We start from the raw sequence: 22,966 nt of genomic DNA, 5'->3' as shown, positions 1-22,966 counted from the left end.
AGGCTGGGCCTCACAAGTCAAGAGCACTGTGAAAGATGACACTAATGAAAACCTTTAACAGTTTTATACTTATCACATTTTAGGGCAGTGTCACTAAATCAGCTTAATTTTCAGCTGAAGAATAGGCTTGGGGGAGGATTATTTTTAAAAGAGATGACTCCTTATATATCCAGAGATCTTGCTTTCATCCTTATTTCCATTAGCAGTACTCAGTATAATCAGCTGGGTTCGGCTGCTTCTCAAACCTGAATTTCCACATCTATAAAGAGAAGCATCTTTCTCCCAGGATGCAACCACACAAAATTTTTGTGAGGTGCTTTGTGATCATCTAGTGGAAGGTATGACATACAGGAGAAGAGTACCTAGACAGTTCTGCAGATTTGGTTGTGCTCTTTTAGGACAAACCACATGCTACCCTGAGATACATCTGCAAATTATGGAAACCGGTTCCCACTGACTGCTCCCAGCCATCAGACTCTCCAAGATTGCACAAGACTTCTTGCAAACTGATAAACAAGCCTTTTTCCAGTGGATAACTGAAAAGAGATTCAGCCAGCTGAGACGAAGCTTACTGCTAAGGACACACGCAGCACAGCAGTGTCAGTCCCAACCTGCAGGTCAAAAGCTGCCAGGTAAACAAGCTGAACATGTTGCCTGATTCGAGTGGGCGGACAGACTCTGGGAAGTACAGTGAAATCCATCACCGTTTATCTAATATTCCTTCACAGTTCAAAGTAGGGACATGGGATACAGCTGCAAGAAGCAGGGCCTCTTTGAAGCAGCTAAGTTTAAATATAGTCGTTGGAATAGAATAGAGATCTCTTGCCAAGACCGAAGCAGGAAGCCTGAACACTATGAGCATTTAAGTCTCCACGGCAACAAAATATTAAAGCTCCACAAAAATAGGATCAGAGTATTAAATCCCAATGTCTTTGTGATACTCAAATACAATAGCCTTCAGGTTTTTGTGGCAGTTGCAGAGAGAATGGGGATTTCTTTTTCACGCCAGGCACCATTATTCCAGCACAGCTGTTATCAAGCTGTCGATCTGTTGGAGAAAGGCAGAGTTCCATCTTGTGGAAATAAAAACATTTGACTGGAAGTTGGATGTGGAAATGGCAACCTGATACGAGAGAAGCTCTGTAAACTCAGTTGTTCCCTAAGAAGCCAGGAGGCAATCCTCTACTCCCCCACAGGAACACACGAAAAGCACATCACGCACTCACCCAGGCACTTGTAGGGCACAACAATATGAGTGTGGTCCTTGCACTGCTTCTTCCCCCTCTTGCACCAGCTGTCGATGCTGACAGGCTGATTGGCTTCCACGACATTCGTAATCTGAAGGTCTGGGTACATCTGTTTAAAAAGACCCACACAGACTTACTTCCAGAAAGCACAAAAAAACGTGCAAAGCGGCTCCTAACCAGAAGCAGCCAGGCTGACTCTTTAAACAAGAATACGTTCAAACGTGCACACGGATACACATTCTCTTCTGGATCATGCTTACAACAGCTGAAGACACAAAAAAGCCCCCAGCTGTTTGTCACACAGAGCATCAACAGAACATGTCACCACTCCTTCACAGGCGGCAGGAGGAAGCCTGGTTAGGGGCAGGAGCTCAGCACTGAGGCGTTTGGCTCTGACAGCAGTGGAGGAGGAGGAATATCCTCACCTGTTCCCTTCTGGCTGGTGCAATACCCTCCGGAAGAGGGCAATCACCAATAGGATTAATAACATCTTCAGACTGTCTCAGCATTTGTCAAGCTAACATGCACCTAACTCCTCAGGTTTCCTTATGCCTGCTCCATTTATAATTTATTAATATGATCCCTACGTTCTGCTCAAGTTCTCAAGTCTGGACGCCGATTTATATTTAGGCTTCCGCTATGTGAACATCAGCCTTGTAAAAAAGTTTTGAAAGTTTTCCAGTCCAGACATGGTGTGCTCTATCACCTTCCCATTAAAAAAAAAGAAAAAAAAAAAACAACATTCCTTGTGGTATTTTACATGCCTGTTACCTCCAAGGAATAATTAAAGACAATTATCAAGGCCAATATGCTGCACTATCTGGAGCACACTGAAAGGAGATTAAGGCCTTTACAATAAAGCGTGAAGAACCTAAAAATACTGCCAACATTTTGATGAAAATATTTTTCTAATATTCTGGCTGTTCTGAACACATCACCAATAACAACACAACCCCACTCCGACTCAAATAGGCACCGGGTTCCCTTTTTGCAGATACGGAGCAGCTGCTGCTCTGACTAGCTCAGAGGTACCTCCCTGACTTACAGACCAAGGACCTTCACTGGCTGCATAAGCTGATCTAAATCAGATGTAGCTCCTAAATCCCACTGCAGCGTCCCCCCTGCTCTTCCTGGGCAGTAACACAGCCGGACAGTCCAGGGAGCAGAGCTAGTCAAACACGAGATGCTCTCCTGAAGGTTTGCTTTGCTACTGACTGGCTAAATTCAAACCCAACTCCTCAGCAGCAGTGAACACGCAGGATCACACAGCGATCCTCACCTCCTGGCAGTACTGCAGAATCTCTTCCTTTCTTCCAAAGCAGCTCTTGGTCCCAGAAGTGTCAGGTTCCCATTTCCCAGTCTGGATATTCACATGCATATTTAGCTTCCCGCAGAACATGGCAATTTGAGGCTCTGCCACCGCAAACCCTGTCCCAGCATTGGCTGCGAGTGCCTGTGAAGACAAACAGAAAGAAAACATTTATTGCTTTATCTGATAGAAAGCAGAGCAACTCAAAGAACCAGAAAGGCTCTGGCATCTACTCAGAGCGCTCCCACTTAATCCAGAGCATCAGTGGAGTCTTGCAAATGTATTTTGCAACCATATTCCTTAAAGCTGGTGGGCCCACACCAAGTTTCCACCAGCAATATATTTGTTTTTCCAAACTCTATTTTTATTATTGCAACAACAGCTTACAAAAGCAAAGAGTAATTCACACTTAAAGGTTGTGCCCACAAAAGCTAAAACAGATGTCTGAAGAACTTAAAAGAGCTCCCTTCCGTCCCCAGCATAGGGAGATAAATAACTAATATCATTAACTCTTGGCAGAAACTCCTCTGAGGCTACCAGCATTGCTACTGCTAATAAAAATAATTACTTCCCACTTCACGAGGCTGGCTCAGACTTTCAAGCCATGTGTTTTTCCAGAAATCTTCAAATATCTGGGATGGAAGCACCTAGCTTTCTTGCCCAAACATACGAGTAAAGACGACTTCTGCTGAATCAGAGAAATGTCCCTGTTGCAACCGACTCCTCAAAGCCTGCTGCCTCCCGCTCTGATGCACATTCTGTGCTCTCCCCACCTGGCACCAGCAGACTGAGAGCACAGGACAAAAACCCGACAAGGCAGACCCACGTCCGGGTCAAGCTGCAGACCGATCGATGAAAACAAGGTCAGCCTCCCTTTCTGAAATCTTGCTGGCTGACCGGAGGAAGAACAGGGGATTTAAATTAAATTGCAGAGGTGGGGGGTTTCTGAAAGGCTGAGGTTATGCTGAGAGTTGAACGTCTTCGCCCTGCGTAACTGAAAACCCTATGAGCAACGACAAACAAACCCACCGCACGAACTCCCACCTCGAAAGCTCTTGCAAGTGTTTTTGGGGGAGTGAAATCCATTTCAGCTGCTTCAGACAAGGCAGATGAGAAACAGCAAGACACAAGCTTCGGGGCACCACTGCCCCTAAGCCTCTGCTCCTCTGGAGGCAGCACCACCCAAGGCCACCAGTCCTGCCTTCAGATTTAACCTTTCAAGCACTCAAAAATGCATACATTTCTGCAGGCGCCGTTCGTTCCCTATTGCCTGCAGATCCTCATCAACTTACACTGACATGCGTATGCTCGCAGCAAGTATAAAAGTGACCAAGAGGTGATTTCAACCCGATAACCCTGCGTGCAGCTCCCGGTGGCTGGATATTAGCAAAAAATTAACTCCCTTGTGATTAGCCCGCTTCCCCCCTCCCCTTTCACACACAAGCACTGCCTGCAGATAAGGCACTCAGGATCACGGCCTGCTTAGTGCTGAGCACGTGGCTGTGCTCAGGGGGTAGGACCAACCCGAGGTACAAAAGCACAGATTCATGCCTTACCTTCAGAAAAATTACCCCTTGAGTTTTAAGGACTATCCAACAGCGCGTTGCCTTTAGGAGAAACATTCAGGGAGAAGTGGTTTCTGTTTACTCTAACCCCTTCCACCAACAGACGCTTGTGAGAGCAAATTGTAGCACAGATCACGAAGTAATAAAATATTGAACTATATATAACAGATACCAGTACCAATGTTCCAGTAACAAGCTGCTTCCAAGTTCAAAGCGCCGCTCACTTCTCTGCGCTTAGCACAGCTGAACATGAAGGCCTCCTCCTCATTGCAGCCTTTCAGCTCCATGCCGACAGCGGAGAAGCATCCCTTCTGCCCCTACGAGTGATGTCAAGCAACAGTTTTGCTAAAACCAGCTACTTTTACTTGCTATCTACGAAGTCAAAGGCCTAGAAGTTACAATACACGGAATGAACACATCCGAATTCGCACGTAATCTCAGCTCTTCCAACAGAGACTTAATTCGCTGGCTTGCTCCGTAAGAGGCGTGGAAAGGGCCAAGCTCCGAGTCCTCCCCTGCTCTCCATCAGGTCTTGGAGGGAGTACAGGAGGCACAAGTTAAAGGGCAAAACCTTCGCTTGTTATTCTCTTCTCTTTTGACCTCCTGGAGTATGGAGTAATCACGATAAAAACTACAGACTTCCAACGGGAGAGTAACGCCACAAACATCGTGCTACCTAGGCAGCAGCATCAGTAGGGCAGCGAGAAGCCAGTTAGGCATTTCAGGTCTAGGAGGATCGATAAATAGGCTGAGGCTTAGGTAACGGGGTGCAGTGCCTTTGTTCCTTCAGAAACCATTTAACCAACACGTGCTTCTAACAGGTGCTGACCGGCACCACGCAGCAAAACCCAGGCTCTCGCTCTGCCTTCCTCACTGCCCTATTGTGCCAGAAGAAAAAGGCAAGTGGAGAATGATCCTTTGTAACTCTATAAAAACACACGCACACGAACTTGCAAGAGGGCCTTTTTATCTCTCTGCAAACAAACAGCGCTTTGGTACCAACAACCGCTTTCCAGAGAGCACAAGACTTGACACGTTAAAGGAAACAAGCCACAACAAAACTTTGTTTTATGACAACACCACAACTGCATCCAAGATTCGAGCTGAATTCTGAAAAAAAAAAGAAATGCAAGATCAAGTATGCGCACAGCATTAGCCCTTGTAAGAAGAATACAGAGCATCAAAAGCGAATAAAATGTACGTGTTAGGAATGGTTCGGACATCACTAGCACAGGCTGTGCCTTAAAGTTCTCTTCTTCAAAAGAAACTTCACCAGAGTGCAGCAAAAGAAGGTCAGGGCACAAGCAGGAGAGGTGCGGGTCCGTCCGGAGGCAGAAACATCCATAAGTAATCCCTTCACAACCCCTCTTGCATGAGCAGAGCTCCTGTTCAAACACATACCAAGCTCCTGAAATCATGACCACCCCGTATTTACATACTGATGTTAGCTGCTGTTTGTTTTTGCTGTCTCTCCGGCTTGACACCTCTGGCACTGTGGCAAAGGTATCATTCCTCCTCCCGGATTGTTCGAATAGTTTGCATATCAGTAGAGGGCTGTTGCTGTAGCTACCAGAACATGCTAAACCCCAATTCGCAGCTGAACAAACGAGACTAATTACCTGCTTGATTTCACCGCTTTTAATCAAATGGCAGAATCTTGTCTTGAATCACACAGTTGAGTAAATTAATGAACTTTGCACAGAAGTTGAATCTTTAAGCCCAGGGTCTGCAAGGTAAGGTTTTTGAGTAACGGGCTTCGGTTTTTCACCACTGACAATCCGCTCCAGCCACCAAACACCTCACTTACTTCATTTAGCATTTTATCTCATTCTACCTGCAATGGCAGAGCACAGCACAAACAAACCCCTGTAACACTGCCGCTCAAGGGAAGAAAGTCGCCTACAAGGGTTTTGGGGGCAAAGACCTTTCCTGTTGCCCACACAATTGCCCTCACCATACCAAAAATAAAAGCCGATCACTCAGGCTGACCAGGCTTGAGGTTAGTTACCCAACACTCCAGCATTATTTTGCAAAAGGAGGGTTGGGGAACACGCAAGGAGAAGGAAGAGCAAGGCAGAAATTGCCCTTGGCTAAGCCGCTCGGTATTTCAGAGAATTCACCCATTCCACATTGCAGAGGGATGAAGAAACTGAAAGCACATTTCTCCCTGGGAATTTCCCAGCCATAAATGGAAGCAGCCACCTCTCTTGGTGCGAGGGAACAAGTACTAAATCCCTTAAATAAGCAGGCTGACAGCCTGGGAGGGGCACCGTGCACAGCGAGGAGAGCTCACCCAGCGGTGCACATCCTCGGTGAGCACTCCTTCGGTGGGTGTTACCCTCTGAATACACACCCGTAACGCGGTGGCTGCTATTTGGGAAAAGACTGTTACATAAACCATCACTTTCCTTGCTAGCACTTGAATTTACAAAACAATTCATGATAAATTTCACTCTGCCTTTTGGTATAATTCTGTAATCCAGTTTGCTTTCCAAGACCAGAAAAGCATTTGATTCCATAAACACATAAATCTCTGGCCAGTTAATGTCAGTTAAATTCCTCACCCTGTCATGCAGGGCCTGATTTACGGTCCTCAAACACTGGAATTCAGACATCTAAATCTTCTTCTCTGATGGAAGCACCTCTGCCTGAGCATCCAGTCTTTCATTTACTCCTAACCTCTTAAATTTTGGGACAGCGGCTTTCAAAGGTGGGTTTTACCCATCCAGAGGCTTGGGCTCTGTACTCCAAAAAGGGTCACACATTTTTTTCCCCTGTAAGTATCTACTGTCTCAAATGAGAAACTCGAGACTTAGAAGTAAGTCTGGAAAGACAACTTGTTAACCCAAATTGGTCTTCTGAGCTGGTTCATCACATGGCTGAGCGATGGCCCAAAAGAGAGACCTCTGTGGGGTCAGGAAGAAACCATCCCTGCTTCTCCTGGAGAACTTGCCAGCTTCCTTTTGCCAGAGCAAGGTAAAACTGAAGCCTCTAGTTATCTCGTCAGGCACGTCTCAGTAAGTTAAGAATTTCTTGGAAACGCTGCGTGCAAAGTGACTGCTGTGTCCATCATTTTGATTTTCTGCTTTTAAGACTTTCAAAGCCTTCCCTCTCATCTTCCCTCTCATTCTTCTAGGAGAGAACTCTTAATTAATTGTAAAATGCTTTTGTAATTTAAATTAAATTGGAGGTTCATAATGTGCCTCTAAGATACAATGGGTGACTAAAAACTGGCATGGCCCAAACTCCAGCATTAAATTCACAAGCTGCACATCACGAGGAAGCAGTTTTATAGATGGATGCCATCTTGGTAGCATCACTGCTGTCTGCGAGGCTTTGACCAACTCCAGGAAACAATTTTGATCCATGAGGCTGGGAGAAACAGCAGCCCAAGAGAATTATTTTAACCTGCAAAACAATTTTGCACCTTCACTAGAGCATCTCAACACTCTCGTAGCGGATGCAGTCCTTTAATCTCTTATTTCATTCTGAATTGCAGCCGCAAACAACAGAGGGTATGGGAACACCCAGCAGTGCCTCTTTCAATCCCCACTGAAACAAACAAGAAAAAATAGCCATTTTCCTTTGTCGTAGATTTCCAGGATCTGCTAAACCTCATCACAACACAGCGTATTGAGCAGGCTGGCTATTCTGCTCACTATCAAACGCTGTTCAGGAAAGCCTTCTGGCATGCTGCTGGGGGCTTCAGAATACAGGCGGCTGGAGTTTCTTTTTTGAGCTTTCCTAATAGCACAGGTATCTGCAAAATGTCAGATGTAACTACATTCTGAATTTTCTGTGAGGTTAAAATTAGACTAACCTCGCTATCTGATCAGATTAGCCAGAATAGGCGTCTTTATTCCAGCAGAACCAGGGTGCACAGGAGCTGAGCAGAATATCTGAGATTCACTTCTTATTTATGCTCCAGAGTTCACGTAGCATATTGCTTCCAGAGAAACATTAGGAATACGCAGTATGGAAAATCCTGGTCTCCCCGCTAGCGTGCACAGGGCAAACAATTGACAATGCAACAGACACCTCCCTTTGTTTCGAGCTCACTTTACATTTAGGCTTCCTCTGCAGCAACACAAGCAGATGTTTTAAAACTGAAACTTCAGCCTCCAGGATTCCCAGGCTGCTGAGGAGACCTCCGAGCATGAACTGCATCGACAGCGGCCAGAGAACACAGACTGATACGTGCCGGGGACGTTCCTGGCCTCATAAGAAAATGCGCAGCCCTCTGCAGCATTGTCCACGGGTCAGATCAGATTTCCTGCTCGGTAGAGTTAAATACTCCACAACTGTTTGCTGCTGCACCGACAAGAAACGCCAGACTGTACTTTGAACGATTACTTGCACTGTTTATTTTTAATTAAGTAAAGCTTCTCAAAAGAAAGATTGCTTACTAAATCATAATGTACGCGAGGCATAAACCAACATGCCATCCCCATCTGGCACAGACCCCACTATCCAGATAAATTTCACTTCCCACCTTTACTTAAGTAAAAAAAAAAAAAAAAAAGCTTTTCTGGATTTCATTGAAAATAATATGTTTCCCATTCTATCTGTAGTGCAACACAGGGATGTCAGCACTGCAGCTCTTCCCAGGCCTGTGGAATAACCGCGCATAGGCAGAATATAAATTGAACTTTTTCAAGACCGCTCAGGAATTCAAACAGCTCCTCTGACCCAAAAATGAGTCCTGCTACCTTATGAGCCTCCCTTTGAGCACAGCCCTTGATGACCGTCCCTTCTAAATGTGTGTTTTGACTTTCTGCCCCTTCCTTGGCTGAAACCTGGCATGCGCTTTGTGCAGGGACCTGACTGCTTCTAAGCCCCAAGTTTCTGCTGTCTGCAGGGCAGACACGGGGATCCCTCCTGCCATAAGCAGAGGCCAGTCCTTTACAAAATTAAAGGCTCAAGAGATGTTTACTCAGAAACTTCACTGCTGCAGTCCGATGCGAAGCGTTCAGCTGGAGCTCTGGGGAGGAGGAGGAGAAGACCCCGGCTGGAATTTGGAGCTGAGCCCCCCAGTCTCCAGGCACTGCACAGCCCTTAAACCTTACATTCATCGCCTTGAGTCTCACCTGCTAATGAACTGTTTATGGCAAGCTAGGATTCAGGAAATCAACACTTGGATTAAAAACCGAGGGAAGTTGGCAAAGGGATTTTATGCACAACAACTTCTAAACAGAATATTTGAAATTCCCCTGTATTTGGATTTATAACTTGTAAACATGAGCAGAGCCTCCAATTCGTGCTTCAGATGGTGTTCCACACTTTGTTTTCCTTAGCTTCTCTTCCTGCTTTTATTCAGCAGATAGGTGGCTTGAACCCAGGAAGGCTAATGAATGTCTGACACAGCAGGCAGTAAATCTACAGACTAGCAGCTCATCCTAGCTCTATTGCTTTATTTTTTTTTAAATTGCTGATAATTACAATAATGCACGCGGGCAGGGGTCCAAGACAGGAAGAATTATTGTCTGCAGGCAGATCTGGTGTGAGCTGATAATACCAGCCTGTGTTTGCTTTTGAATTTAAATGGCAGAAATCTCAGTAAAGCAGTCTTTGGCTTACTTTAACTTGCTGGAAGGGGCGGCATTCTCATCGGCTCGTCCTTTACTGACTTTTGTGGTAGAGAATCCTGCACCGGCCAAAAACTGGAAACCAGCGCCGGAGCTGCAGCGCTGGCCTGGGTGCAGTTTATATTTAGATCCCCGCTGTCGGTGGCTAACACGCAGCCTTGGACGCTCGGAAGTTCCGTAACAATAACCCATGCGCTTTCAGATGTGCTGACAGCAGCCGTAGCACCGCAAAGACCCAAACAGCGCTGAAGCCTGGAGCATTTTCTACTGCTTCTGCGCCTTCCTCCGCCTTTCTGCAGGGGAAGGGGGAGATTCCACGTACCTGTGACTCACGGGCAGCCTTTCTGCCCGTGGAATTTGTACTAATTACACAGCAGATTATCCTCCCCCCCCTCCCCCTAGTTTATCACGCTCCACAAACCAAGCCTTGGTGAGTCACCGGGCAGATAATCTGCTGTCAGACATCTGCGGCGTACAGATAGGGGAAGCGGCACCGCAGGCAGCGCGGCTCCTCGCAGGGAGAGGCGATCCCACCTAGCAAAGCCAGGATTCGGGGCAGGCCGGGCTCCCCGAGGCCGGTTGTGTAACACGGCCGCCTTTAGCATCGCCTCTTCTAGCCCTGGAGAGGCAAAGTTCAGCGCGACTCGGCTGGAACGTTCCCCGAGCAAACGGCACTGCACCCAGAGCCGCGGCCTGTAAACAGCCCAATTGGTAGGCCTCAAGCTTTCAGCACCACGGCTTGCGCGTAATGGCTGCGGCCAGAACAGCTTCCCACAGAGCTATCCTACAAACCCAGGGCGTGGAGAAGAGGTGGGCTGCACTGTGACCCCGCCAGCAACCCGAAGGCAGCGCACAGGAGGGTCCGGACACGTGAAATCGGCCGGGCCGCCTTCCGCCAGGCGCAAGAGCCCCAAGGGCAAGCTTCACGCAAACTGCTCCATGGCCGCACTCACGGCCACCTCCTGCCTTTTTGCAGCAAAACACAGCAACGGGGCTATTTAAAGTGCCTTCTTCTGGAGCGATTCTAAGCCATATCACAGCACACGCAGGCGGGACCTATTTATTACTGGGCTAAACCGAGGCACAAAGTCAAGTGACTCGCCTAAGGTCAGCCGTCAGTGGGGGCAGGCTGGATTCATCCCCAGCCCCTCCTTGCTCCAATCTGTGCCACCATGCTGCCTTGCACAGCAAGACTAATTACTGCTTTCCCACTTGAATTATTTGGGCATCTGAACCACAGAGACTCAAGATGTCCAGTTATCTTGCCAGTAAATGAAAGCTTCGGTGCAAGTTTATGTTTTCACATACACTAAAAACCTAGGAAAGAAGGCCGTGGGGAACACGCCGCATGGCTGCGAGCACAACTCTGTACTGGTTTTATAGAGCCAGGCTGGAGATGGATTGCAAACCAGGAGATGTCTAAGAGCACACAGATGGGAAATCCTAAAGCCTGCAGGAGCTTCCTCAATCTCAATCCTTCCTCAAAGGCCACAGAGAGACCAGGACGACTTTGCCTTCCTGGACAACTGGAAGACTGCAAAAACTGCAAAATACTGTGCAAGAAGAGTGGCCGCAGTTTAATCCTGTTTCGCTTTATTTAGGAAAAGAAAAAGCACTTAAGTCTCTTTTCAGATCTAAATTTCATTACTGAGCTGGCTGCTAGCACGGACTATTACTGTTAATAGCATAAAAGCTTCACTGACACCAGCACTACATGAGAAGTATAAAATAGCATGTCTCAATAAGTAACTTCTCCGTGCAGTTTAATAATGAATCCTTTCCATCTTAAGGCACTTTAGCTGTGTAAGAGTTAGTGAATATAACCACAGGAGTAACTAGCATGTAGAGATTCAATCACAGGAGTAACTAGGATGCAGAAGGTCCGTCATACACAGGAAAGTACAATTACAAAATCTTTCATCACTTCAAAACAGAACGTTCATTCCAAAAGTAACCTCCAGACCGATGCTCATCACGTATCACAGACATGCACTTGTCCAAGTTTTCCTAGTGGACAAAACTGGCAGAAAGGAGACCGAGAGAAGAATTTATTATCATCAAGCAAGCAACAGCTAACAATCAAACTGCTGATGCAAACTGATCTAGCATTCCAGAGGAAAAATAAATTGTAAAAAAAAATCAACACAAATATTTGTTTTAGAGACCTCAGAAGCTCACTGGGAGCTTCACAAAAAAGCCTGCAGAGGAGACCACTGCAGGAACCTGTGGTTTCTCAGCCTAACCATGCTCCTCACCACTCAGATGTCAACAGATAACAAGGCTGCACAGATTGTGTTTTTATCTGCAACACAAATATCCAAGAAGCCAGCAGAAAACTGAAGAGCATATTTTATTAGAGCATCAAGAATTTGACGTGGCAAGGAAAAATACCTGGAAAAAAAATTGCAAGATAAAGGGAAGATAAGCGGGAAGTTTGCAGTGCAGGCTTACGTTGGTTTCAGCCATTTGTGCGCTCAAGTTTACCTCCCTTTATGGACGTCGTTCAGCATCACAGATTGGCTCTTTGCGTGCACAGACTGCAGTTGTTTTGGAACATGATAAAATGCTCACTTGGTATCTTAAAGTCCTGCAATTAGGTGACAAGTTAACTTCCTTTGGCACGCAGGAATAATTCCACAGGAAATGCTCTAACCACGCTGAAGCTCTGCAGGTTGTGTTGCTGGCTTTCCACCCCCAAATTCACAATCTTCTGAAAAACACGTTAATTGCTAATCCTGACATACAGTCCAAACGAAACTTCAAATCTGGAAGGGGAAACCATGAGGTTTTTAAGTGCTGGCTGTCCAAGCCACTCTAATGACCATCTTTTGAGAACAGGAATCCCACGGCTCAAATCCAGGGCTGCTCTCAACTTTGCAGTTGCTCCCCGAGCTTTGCCAAGTATTTGCTGATCCAGACCAAAATCAACACGTTACCAAACTAATTATGGAACAGCCTTGCTGTTTTTCAGCGTCCAAACTGAGGGTATATTTACCCTTAAAACTTTTAAGGTACTGTCAAAGGTAGGGGTTAATTCTATAAATTACAGGCCTATGAGAGTAAGTCAGCAGTTAGCAGATATTACTGAGATGGGGTAAATTAGCTCTTACAAAATATATTTAGAAAATAATGCAAATTGGGATCTTAAAACAAAAACAACTCCCCACACACCTCTTCCTCCTACTGTTATTTATTCTAAGAACTGCTTATGGCTGAGCATCTTTCAGGCAGCACCTTGTATCAGCGCTCGCATACAAAACAAAATCCTTTAAGAATATTTAATGTGCAGGGGCGTAGAAAGCAGCACTTTAAAAATCTTTGTATTTGCTGCTTAAAGATTCCCACACTGATATTCTCAGTTTATTCAGTTACAGTAAACAATATTTTTTTTCTTGAAGACAAAACCTCAATGCCCTAAGAAAGTTTAGTTTGCATTTAAGCTGCTCATTAGGAAAAGTTCCTACCACTTACGGGTAAAAAAAAAAAAAAAAAAAGGCAAAAGAATTACTTTAGCAAACCCATCTCAACTTCTCACATAAAAACAGCCCTTCAATTTTCCTGACTGCAGTTATTTTTGATCCCAGTAAACAGCAACAAAACTGATGAAAAGCTGCCACTTTCCTTCCCCTAATACTGGCAAACTGGAGTTCAGCAAACAAGCATGCAAGAGCAGAGCTGTGTGCCGGGTTTTTAGGTTTTTTGTTGTTTGTTTGTTTAAAAGAAAAGCCAAACACTTAAGTAGCAAAAAGGCTGAAGAGCAGGAAGACGGCTTTGGAGCAACACAGCTCAATTCCAGCAGCCAGACAGTGGAAGTTTATTTGTTTATTTCTACGTTTGTCACCCCAGAGCCAAACATCTCTGAAGCATCCCATTACTAATGGCAGAATTCAGGCTGGAATCTCACAACTTACTTTCTTCTTTCAAAGTGCAGTATAAAACGGGAACTCCAGCCCCTAAAGCTCCCACCCCCAGATTTAGCAACCTAACACAAGAGAGGGGTCAAATGGCAAGGAGCCTTTTGAAGTACCCTGAAGTTTTGTCAGCTGCTGGGTCACAGCAAGTGACGAAAGGACCTCAGTAATGGCTTAATGGATTTCAGTCTTTTACTCTTTGAAAGCAATCCTGACTAATTTAGCAGCATTTTATTTCTAAAGCATTAATTTATCAGCCGGGGTTTAATAGTCACAACGTCATATCGTAGCTAAGCCAGCATACGGAAACTCTAATGGATGTATTAAACAGTTCCTTTAAGGGAAGCAACAGACCTCTACTTAGAGTAACTGCTTAATGCTATTAGAAAATTAAGCAGTAATTTATAGCACGGCCTAAAGCTGGCTAGGTTCAGATCCCCTTTACTGATTTTGCTGATCCAGAAAGTAAAACTAGTTCAACAGAAGTTAGCACAGAGCCTCAAATATGTCAAGGCTGCTGTTCTGCAAGAGTTAACTGACTTTGCGTGTTGCACAAGCACACTGACCTCCAGGGTTTTACAGGTCTTGGGTCTACTGAGCTCTATCAGATTGTGAAGCATTACAAGGAAACAAACGAAACGGGAGAACTGACTTTCATGCATGATAAAAGGAGATTTCAAATTTTGTTATCAATTTCTTCCTGCTTTCAGCGGGAAGAAGGAACTCACTGTACACCGATATCCTATTTCCTCGAGGTTTCCTTACGCACTTCCTACAAATTTTCAAGGCAGGTGTTAAGAGAGCAGTGCTCTTTTTTTTTTTTTTTTTTAAACTTGAGCTGCAATTAAATACAAGATGGGTGGAAGAAGTGGTTAGATAGTGCAGCTGCTACTTCTGCTGCTTAGCTCTTGGACAATTTTTTAAGAAATACGACACTTGAGTTAGGTCTTCCAGCACAAAACCATTATGAGCCAAAAGCTTTATTCCAAAGCTGGAAGCAAAATCACCCATTCCACATCAGTGGGGGAAATTACCCTTTGAAAAAGAACAGGCAGAACTGTTTTAGCCGATCTAGTTATGCCTTCAGGAACAGCAGGCAATATACACTGAGAACTCCCATCGCCTCCAGAGAAGTTCCTCTTCAAGGTCTCCAACAGGGAGCACTACTTTTTTTTTTTTTTTCAATTTTTTTCCCAGAATACACCGTTTAACTCTTTATCCAGTCTGACCATCTCAGCAGCAAAGCTATTTTTTTGGCCTAAAGATTTAGCATCCTCCAGCTGCAGGATCAGCAAAGAAAAAACTCCAAGCCGCGTTGTTCTGAACACGAGGATTCCCAACAACTCTCTGTTTCCAAGTAGCCTTGGAAAAGGCTATTAGCAGAAAGGGACTGTTTACTTTTTCTTGCAGAAACTTTTTTGCCTGCTCAGATGCTCTTGCCCAACACTTGAGTGCATTTATCTCTGCTGAGAGCCAGCAGAAAGATATAAAAGGTCGGCTGTCACAAGCAAGTTTTACTTTCTTTGACCCTACAAGCAGATATGGACGGCAACAGAAATGCTGACTTAACACATAAATCCCATCACTAGGGCGGCGATTGGAGGGAAGATTGATCTGAGTATTGATGCAATAGGCCACTCACCATTTTCCTAGCCATAGGCTGAGTAGCTTCAATAGAGTTTTCTCAAAGTCAAAGGCTGAAAATGTTGCACAAAGTTCTCACCCCTGGGAGCGGTGGTTCCGTTTTTCATTAGTTGACTTCAGACATGGCCCAACAAGGCTTTTCATAACTCAGATACGCGGCTGTGCGGGTATCTCAGCAGCAGCCTCACCACGATGAGGCAAATCACTGTGGTGGATTCACCCTGTGGAATGTATTCAGATGCCTCACATCGTAAGAAATCAGCCCTCGAGAAAAGAGCCGTGTTGAAATAGTAGCTTGATGATGCAATAGCACCAGGCAGCCAGAAACGCCTCATTCTAATATCCTTATTTTGGATAAATAAAAACCCTCGTCAGCCCCAATGTCCTCCTTCCAGTCTAGGTCTCAACGTGGCTGCCTCTCCATGCAGCCGTCCCTATCCAGCAGTGATCCCAATGCTGGCTGAACTCATGTCACCAGCTTGGGGACAGCGAGAAGATTCTGAGAATACTGCACTGAGAAATTTTGTATCAGATTGCAAATACACACCAGTTGGTGCAGAGGAAAATGGGCAGAAATAAAAGCTGCTGTGTCGAGGCTGCATTGCAATTCTAAAGCCTGGGCAGCAGCAATGAACGTCCTAACAGCAGAGCTGCACAACTCCAGTTCAGATCATCTGTGTTTTGACAGTTATACATGTCAACGAAAGAGACAGGAATATTTGCATAGCAGCTGGAATACCAAGCACAGTCCGCTTCGTTGAGGCCACTCTTTGTTCCCAAGGTTAGTCCTCATCACTCCAGGACTTATCCTAACAACTAACCTTCAGCTAAGCACACAATTTTAAGTTTCACTCAGGAGCCTAGGCGCTTCAGAGGGGCTCCAACTATCCGTTCCTACACAGAAGAAAAAAAGCAGAAGTGTTTGTGCAAACGCCAACAGACTGAGTGTTTCTGTATGCCAACTCAGCACCAGCTTCATCCTTCAGCAACACGAGCATTTGAAATTCAGCTAAAGACGTTCACATCCTGATGCATTCCGATGGATTGCGCCACTCTGGCATGTTCAGTCCATATCTTTATTTCATACTTTATATGACACGTGGCGCATTTCGCAGCTTAATGACTGTTTTGATCCTCTTCATCACTGAAGAACGTCATCTTAAACGGGATGTAGGTACATATTCTTAGGTGAATGCTGCTCAGAGAGGTATTTCAAGAGATATTCCGTGCCCCAGAAGTCCTTCCAAAGCAAATACTATGAAAAAAAAAAAAACCTCTGCTTTACAGATGTGGAGTATTTAAGCTATCTGCTATAAAGAGTCAAAAATGACCAGCCCCCTGTTCTGGCCTAAAAAGCAGCTTACAGGCAGGTCAGGAGCACTGTCTTGAAGTAACAGCAACGTACCTCAAAGCCAAAACCATGGGAATTGCTGCTGGAAGTTCAGCTCCAAACAGCTGTGCGCGTCCTAGACAGTCAACTTCGCTGCCAGCAGTAGCTAAATGTTTGTTATGCCCTTGGTTTTACCATCAAGATAGATTTAATAATCACAGGCTATTAAATACAATAACAGAACAGTTTGAGTACAGCTATCAGCCACTTACATAGTGAGGAATAACAATTGAACTTTTTGCAAAAATCTTTAAAGATAGTGACAGGAAATACAGAAAGCCAAATTGAAACCAAGGGCAACAAGGCAAATGAAGCGAAGTCATCGTTTCTTTTGCCTTAAAAAAAAAAAAAGGCCATTTAGAGTCTTAGCAAGCAGTGCTCCCAGTCCTTCTCTTCCACAGTTCACATGAAGCTTGCAGCCCAGTTTGTGGATATCTTCACAGCATGCTTCTCTGGAGCAACCAGTTCAGCTGTTTGCACACACCTAACTAACAAGTACGCCGCTGGCCTTTTCAGAGCTGTAATACCCTTGAAAAACATCAGCAGCTATTACAAAAGGGCCACAGTGATCCATTCTAGTCAGTGCCCTGCAATGAAAAAGGGAATTAACATGCTACAGATGCCCTGTGGAAAACCTCCCATGTGGTTATACTTTGAAAAGTGTTCTTCACACCACACTAATTCCCGTGTGGAGCAAGGTCCAAAGCTTGCTTAATGTAACCGAGGAAAACAAATCCATCCAAACCCAGGAATTTCAGCCTGGACTTCAAAATGCCTTTTGTCTGTATCACAGGTTTTACATTTAAGCAAATCTGAAAGAAGATTTCCTGCTGCCTTAACAGCCCTGGTGCATTAGGAATCCAGCTCTTCTCGTTAGTCTCCCTTGGAGTCATGTTGCTGAGCGAAGGAGAGATGGCAAAAGGCCTCCGAGGTGATCGGCTGGTGGGCGTTTATTTATTTCTTTGTCTCTTACCCTGAGAACCGAAGGCGTTCTGAAGCAAGATGCAAGCATCGAAAATGAAGGATTCGCTTATCCAAAACATTACGCATAAAAGCAGTACTAGGGATTCAGACATAAATAATACATGTCAGCTGTTGCGCTTAGTGTAACTCAGACACATTTTGAACATGCATACAATGAAAAGACTGATACAAGGACAAGCACGCAGCCAGGAGGCGGGGAATCCAAACCCCTCACGAGCTGTGACTTAGCCCATACAGCCAGCTGTGGACAACGCAGGGTTACAGCCGCACAAAATATTACATCGCATGGAGCCTGCACTCTGGCAGGCCATTCATCTTCTGCCTCTGTTATTGGTAAATTGCTTCCGAGAAAGCGTCTGTTGCCCTAAACAGAACATCCACATACTGACTAGCTTTGTTGCAGAGCAAGTACTGATGCAATTGAAGAAGGCAGAATTTACAAGGAGCCTTATGGCAGAAGGTGGAGGGGACGGGGGCTGCACCGCTGCGGTGCACACTGCAGAGCCACCATGGATGTGCTGCTGCCATCCTGTGCCCCTGGTCGGGGAATCACTTGGACGCTCTGGGGACGGGCTCTGGCCCCACGCCAGTCCAGAGCAGCACAGACATTCGTGTCCAAAGCAGATCTCCAACACACCAACACGTTTCACACGTTTCAAAAAACAAAATCATGATCTTCTGGCTGGCTACCAAGGAAAAGCCTTCGCCACTGCTCGACACTTCCAGTGCCAAGGCTACAGAACCCTACTTCAGGACTCTGGAAATTAATGATCTGTCTGAAACCCTGCACCCCAAACTACCTGGAGGCTCTTAGTCCTATTCCAAGAGCCATGAACATCGTGCTCCATTCAAGAATAACAACTGGTTTCCATGATAACGTGCACCCTTAACAATTTGTCTCCCTTTCTCCTGGCAGGCAGCAACACTTAGCAAATGTGTGAGCACTGCCACGCACCCTACATTGAGGGTTAATTTCTGGCCAGGACTGTTGCACAGGCTAACGTGCTTAGCTTGGATCTCGACATTGTTTCATTCTTTTGGGTTTCTAAACGCGTATGTGATCTTGCTGCGTAAAATGAAGCAGACATCAAATTCAATTTCTTCAGCAAGGGCTTTGATAAATTATGCAGAGAAAGATTCGCCTTCAAATGCCGATATACTCGCTGGGAACTGAAACCACAGGTTTGAATCAACATTTTGCATTTAATCTTTTGAGAGGAATACTTAGCAGATTAAAGCAAATCTGCCCCTCTCTATTTCAGGCCACTATTATCGTAAGACGACCAGCGTAAGAAGTCAGCCAGCCCGCAACCAATGCTCGGTATTAGTGAATTAGTATAATTCGTGCAGATTGCTCTAGGACCACTTTTGGCAAGTTATTAGTCCCAATATGAATGGGAAAAGATTAAACACCAACAAAAAGACCTACTACTTAGACCCAGCAATGTGTCAGACCAAGTCCAAAACCATATCGAGAATTTGGTGATTAAAAGCTTTATACTGGAGGCTACCATACGTCTAAGCAGAAACCAGCTTCTGTTGTGAATATGCAATCCAAATCCGCTTGAAATCCAGCATGAGTGCATAATGTTTATTGTAACAGATGGCACGGGCAAGATTTTTCTTTTTGTTGCTGTCACTTCACACTACGCAATGACATCATAATTAGCGGGATTCGTCAGCCCAACATCCAAAACAAAAGGGACAAAACTTTTGGCAGGGAGCTGGATCTAAAAATAACGTACAAGCCCTTACAGAGAAACCCAAAAATTAAAAGTGCAAATGTCTGGCTTTTGATTTAAGCATCTCAGAATTGAAGTTAACATAGGGCAACTCCCAGAAAATACCAAGTAGCTCACCAAGCCTCTGGTCCATCCTTGCAAGAACATCATCGGAAAATGATTTTTGAGGTCTTGGCACTATTGCAGTGCTTTGAGGTGGTGGATTAAACAACCCAAGCACAACAACAATGTGAGAAAATGCATGCCTGTTAGACTAAAAAGTTAACAGAAAAATACCTTTCTTTAGTGGAAGAATTAAAAAATCACTGGCCAACACCTCAGAACATATCAGACTCTCAAAAATACAACCTAATCAGTGAGCGTTTGGTTGTAAAAACAGACCTAAATGACTAAGGGCGCTTCCAAGGTTAAACACTACTTTTATTTAAACACTTCTGGTGTGGCTGGTTGTCAGCCTGCCTGATGTGATCAGCAAGGAGTCTTCAGTAAGGAGATGATAATTAGCTACTCTTAAATGGAAACTTCACTAAGTACCAATCTACTGTTACAGGAAGGAGGAACAAGGCCCCAGCCGCTCCGTCTGTGTGCGTCTCTCTCTCCATGTCCTTGACCTGAATCAGACTATACTTCTGACTGCTGTAATTTTGTTAGAGAGAAGCTTACTGTATGAAATTACTTAAATGCATCCCTGTCACTGAGCCAAAGCCTGGGATCCCAGCGCTGAAGCACGGTTATCGGCCGTGCCGCACCTCAGCACGATACCCGTACGAGGGAGGCCGCGGACAGCGGGGTGAGCGGTACCACTACCTAGGACTGTGCCTTGGCAGAGTTCGGACACGTGAAGCTTTACCAAGGCAGCCAGGGAAGAAGGATCAGCTCCAGCACCTCCGTTTTTTGTTTATTTTTTCCAGGCTGCATCTAAATGATGCGGGTAATTGTTAAGCCCTGCGTATTTGGTGCCTTGAAAAAACTCAAAGTCATCATTTCATAACGATTTTCAGTTAGTCTCAAAACACAGAAAAGCCATCTGAGCCAAACAATTATTGATTTCGTCTCCTCTGTAAACTTCTCTGAACTCATGTACCGCATGGAATAGCAACCTCAGGCCCCCTTGGTAAACTAAAGGGCCTGTACAGCCCCAGCGGCCTGCTGCGCTGCTCAGCTGCACGGGAATCCCAGCAGCCAAAATCTTCCAGGGTTCAGATGATGAACCCCCAGAAGGGCACCCTTAAACGGGATCGATTTAAACTCTATAGCCAGACACTGATCAGCAGGCTTGAAATCCAAGACTTCCCCAAAACTACTGCTAAAAATTACTCCAAGGCCTAACACGGTTCTGTAGAGAAAAAAAAAATAGGGAAAAAGCACCTCAGGCGAAACCATTATCCTTGCAGTCAACACACCAACATCGTGGGAGCTGAACAACAAAAATTCTCAGGCTATTCTGTCAGTAGGCCAGGACAGATCAAGTATTCATCTCTAAAATGGATAAAGAAATACACGTTCAGGCATCAGGACTGCCTGCAGCAGAAAACAAAAGACTACACGGACCATGCCTCATCCACGAGGGTGCTTTCACCATCAGTTCTCTCCCCGTGAAACACAGAACGAGGACGTGATTTGATTTTCCAAGAAAAATGGAAAGTGAGATCAGACATCGGACGCCACAGACAGCGGCCCCGCATGACTCCGCGCACTGGTCAGGAGACAGCACGGTGCTGGAGGTACCAAGGCTCTGCAGTGCCTCAATTCCTGCAAGAGCATGATCATTGCTGACAGCACAGAAAACAACAACCACACATTATAACGAGGTTTAATGCATATATGGGTTGATCCCTCAAAAATAACGAAGGTATTCTTTTCCCCGCTGGCTATACACAGAACAACCGCTGTAATACATGGCGATGAAGCGCTGGTAAGCAGCTTAGCTGCATGCGTTTCTGATCAGGTGGACACCTGATTACGTAAAAAAGCCAGGCAGGCTACATTTTGTGCTAGAAAGATTAGTTTAACACCATTTGCAGAAGATTACCATTTTGATCATTTGTCTCAAGTTGGAGGTTAAAGTTTCACAAACGCAGATAAAGATGAAGTTTTGAATATTAAAATCAGCCCAGTGAGACTGCAGAGCAAGCATTATGACTCACTGACCATTGTAGAGCCATGAAGAAAAAGTGAATTTAACTTCCCTCTTCTCTTTTCTATGGGGATTTTTCATGTTCTCATATGGGGCAGAAGAGTTAAGTACATATTCCTGACTGTTTCCTTAACTGAAAAGAAGCTGAACAAGTTAAACAATTGTTATGCATATGCAAAATCTAACTGGGGAGTTAGTTGTTCACCACTGCAGGAATTCATAAATTCAAAGTGCAACCAACTTAAGAAATTACTAAAAAAAATAAAATCCATTTGTTTTCCCTGAAATGCACGTTTCCTTGTGCACAGGCTCTCAAGAATGAAGGTTCATTTGCTTTTCTTCCCCCTTGTAGCACCCAACTTAAACCATAACTTGTCCCACTGACATAACGGTGGTAATGTGATGAAGTTACCTTCTAGCCCACAGTATCCAGAATAAGAAGCCACCGCGTGTCATTTTGGATAAACCACAGTAAACAGAAGCCTGATGATTTATTCCATTCACTAAATAAAGATGTATATCTGGAGGAGTTGCTCTGACTTTACACAGTGCTGTCAATCCATGTCCTCTCCTCACAAACCTGAGATTTAATGGCACAACTCCTTCCTGTAGACGATGGAAATCAAAACTGGAATGCAAAATGCAAATAGCCTATGTGCCTCACAGGCTCCATTTAAGGTTAAACCAGTGATAGGAAGTGCCATTTGCCTGTCACTGCCATTAGCAGTGACAAACTCACTGCTAGCAGAGGAATCGAAGCATGCCCATTATGGGCACAGACAACACTTTTGGAGAAAAAAGGGCCAATCTTGTAGAGCTGAGTACAGTTCTGAAGTAGGAGCCTTACCAGAGTGGTTTATAGGCCATTGCAAGTACCTGAAGTACTCCAATTAAGAGCCAGCACCATCTTAATTTAACGAGATTTCAGGGGCACTGACTGCATGAACTAAATTTAAAAGAAAAAAAATCAATGGCAGTAAGCTTTACTGCATGTAAGCAACATGAGAGCAAACAGCTGAAGGATTACGTCCATTTATACACCCTAAAGTAGTTAACAAGAAGATTCTGAGATGCTAAAGCACAGAAAGCAGCTTTCTTGTTCTACCAAGAAAGGAATAGCTGGGGATAGCATACTCCTTGTATCTTCAGCTGAAGAACAAGGTTATGGTTTGAGCACATTTGTACAAGCAGATGCTACAGTCAAAATAACTTATGTTTACAAGATTGAGTCCATACGCCTCCAGAAGACACACACAATGGAAAAAAGCAAAGGCAATTTTTTTTTACAAGCAAAATCTAGAGAGGAGCATGACATACACAGAACAGGCACTATATTCTTTCTTGCTTGCACTATAAGGCACTGAAGAAGGTGCAATATATAACAAAACTCAAATGCAGCTTAAGCTACCACCCATATAATATATTTTGAATAGCTCTCAGGTACTGCAATGG

At 44.8% G+C, this 22,966-nt stretch overlaps 1 protein-coding gene across 8 annotated transcripts in view; it reads right to left on the bottom strand.

The window, feature by feature from the left end:
• APLP2 (amyloid beta precursor like protein 2) overlaps positions 1–22,966 on the bottom strand; it is a 48,016-nt gene that overhangs the window by 21,794 nt on the left and 3,256 nt on the right. For all 8 annotated transcript variants that reach the window (XM_083808435.1, XM_083808429.1, XM_083808430.1 and 5 more), the window contains exons 2-3: positions 2,527–2,700; positions 1,227–1,356 (exon numbers count right to left, since the gene is read on the bottom strand). In XM_083808435.1, the coding sequence (XP_083664561.1) occupies positions 1,227–1,356; positions 2,527–2,700 (304 nt within the window). The remainder of the gene's footprint in view (positions 1–1,226; positions 1,357–2,526; positions 2,701–22,966) is intronic.

Source organism: Anser anser, assembly GCF_964211835.1.
Source record: "Anser anser genome assembly, chromosome: 22".
Classification (NCBI taxonomy): Eukaryota; Metazoa; Chordata; class Aves; order Anseriformes; family Anatidae; genus Anser; species Anser anser.
This window is presented reverse-complemented; position numbering and strand designations above follow the sequence as displayed.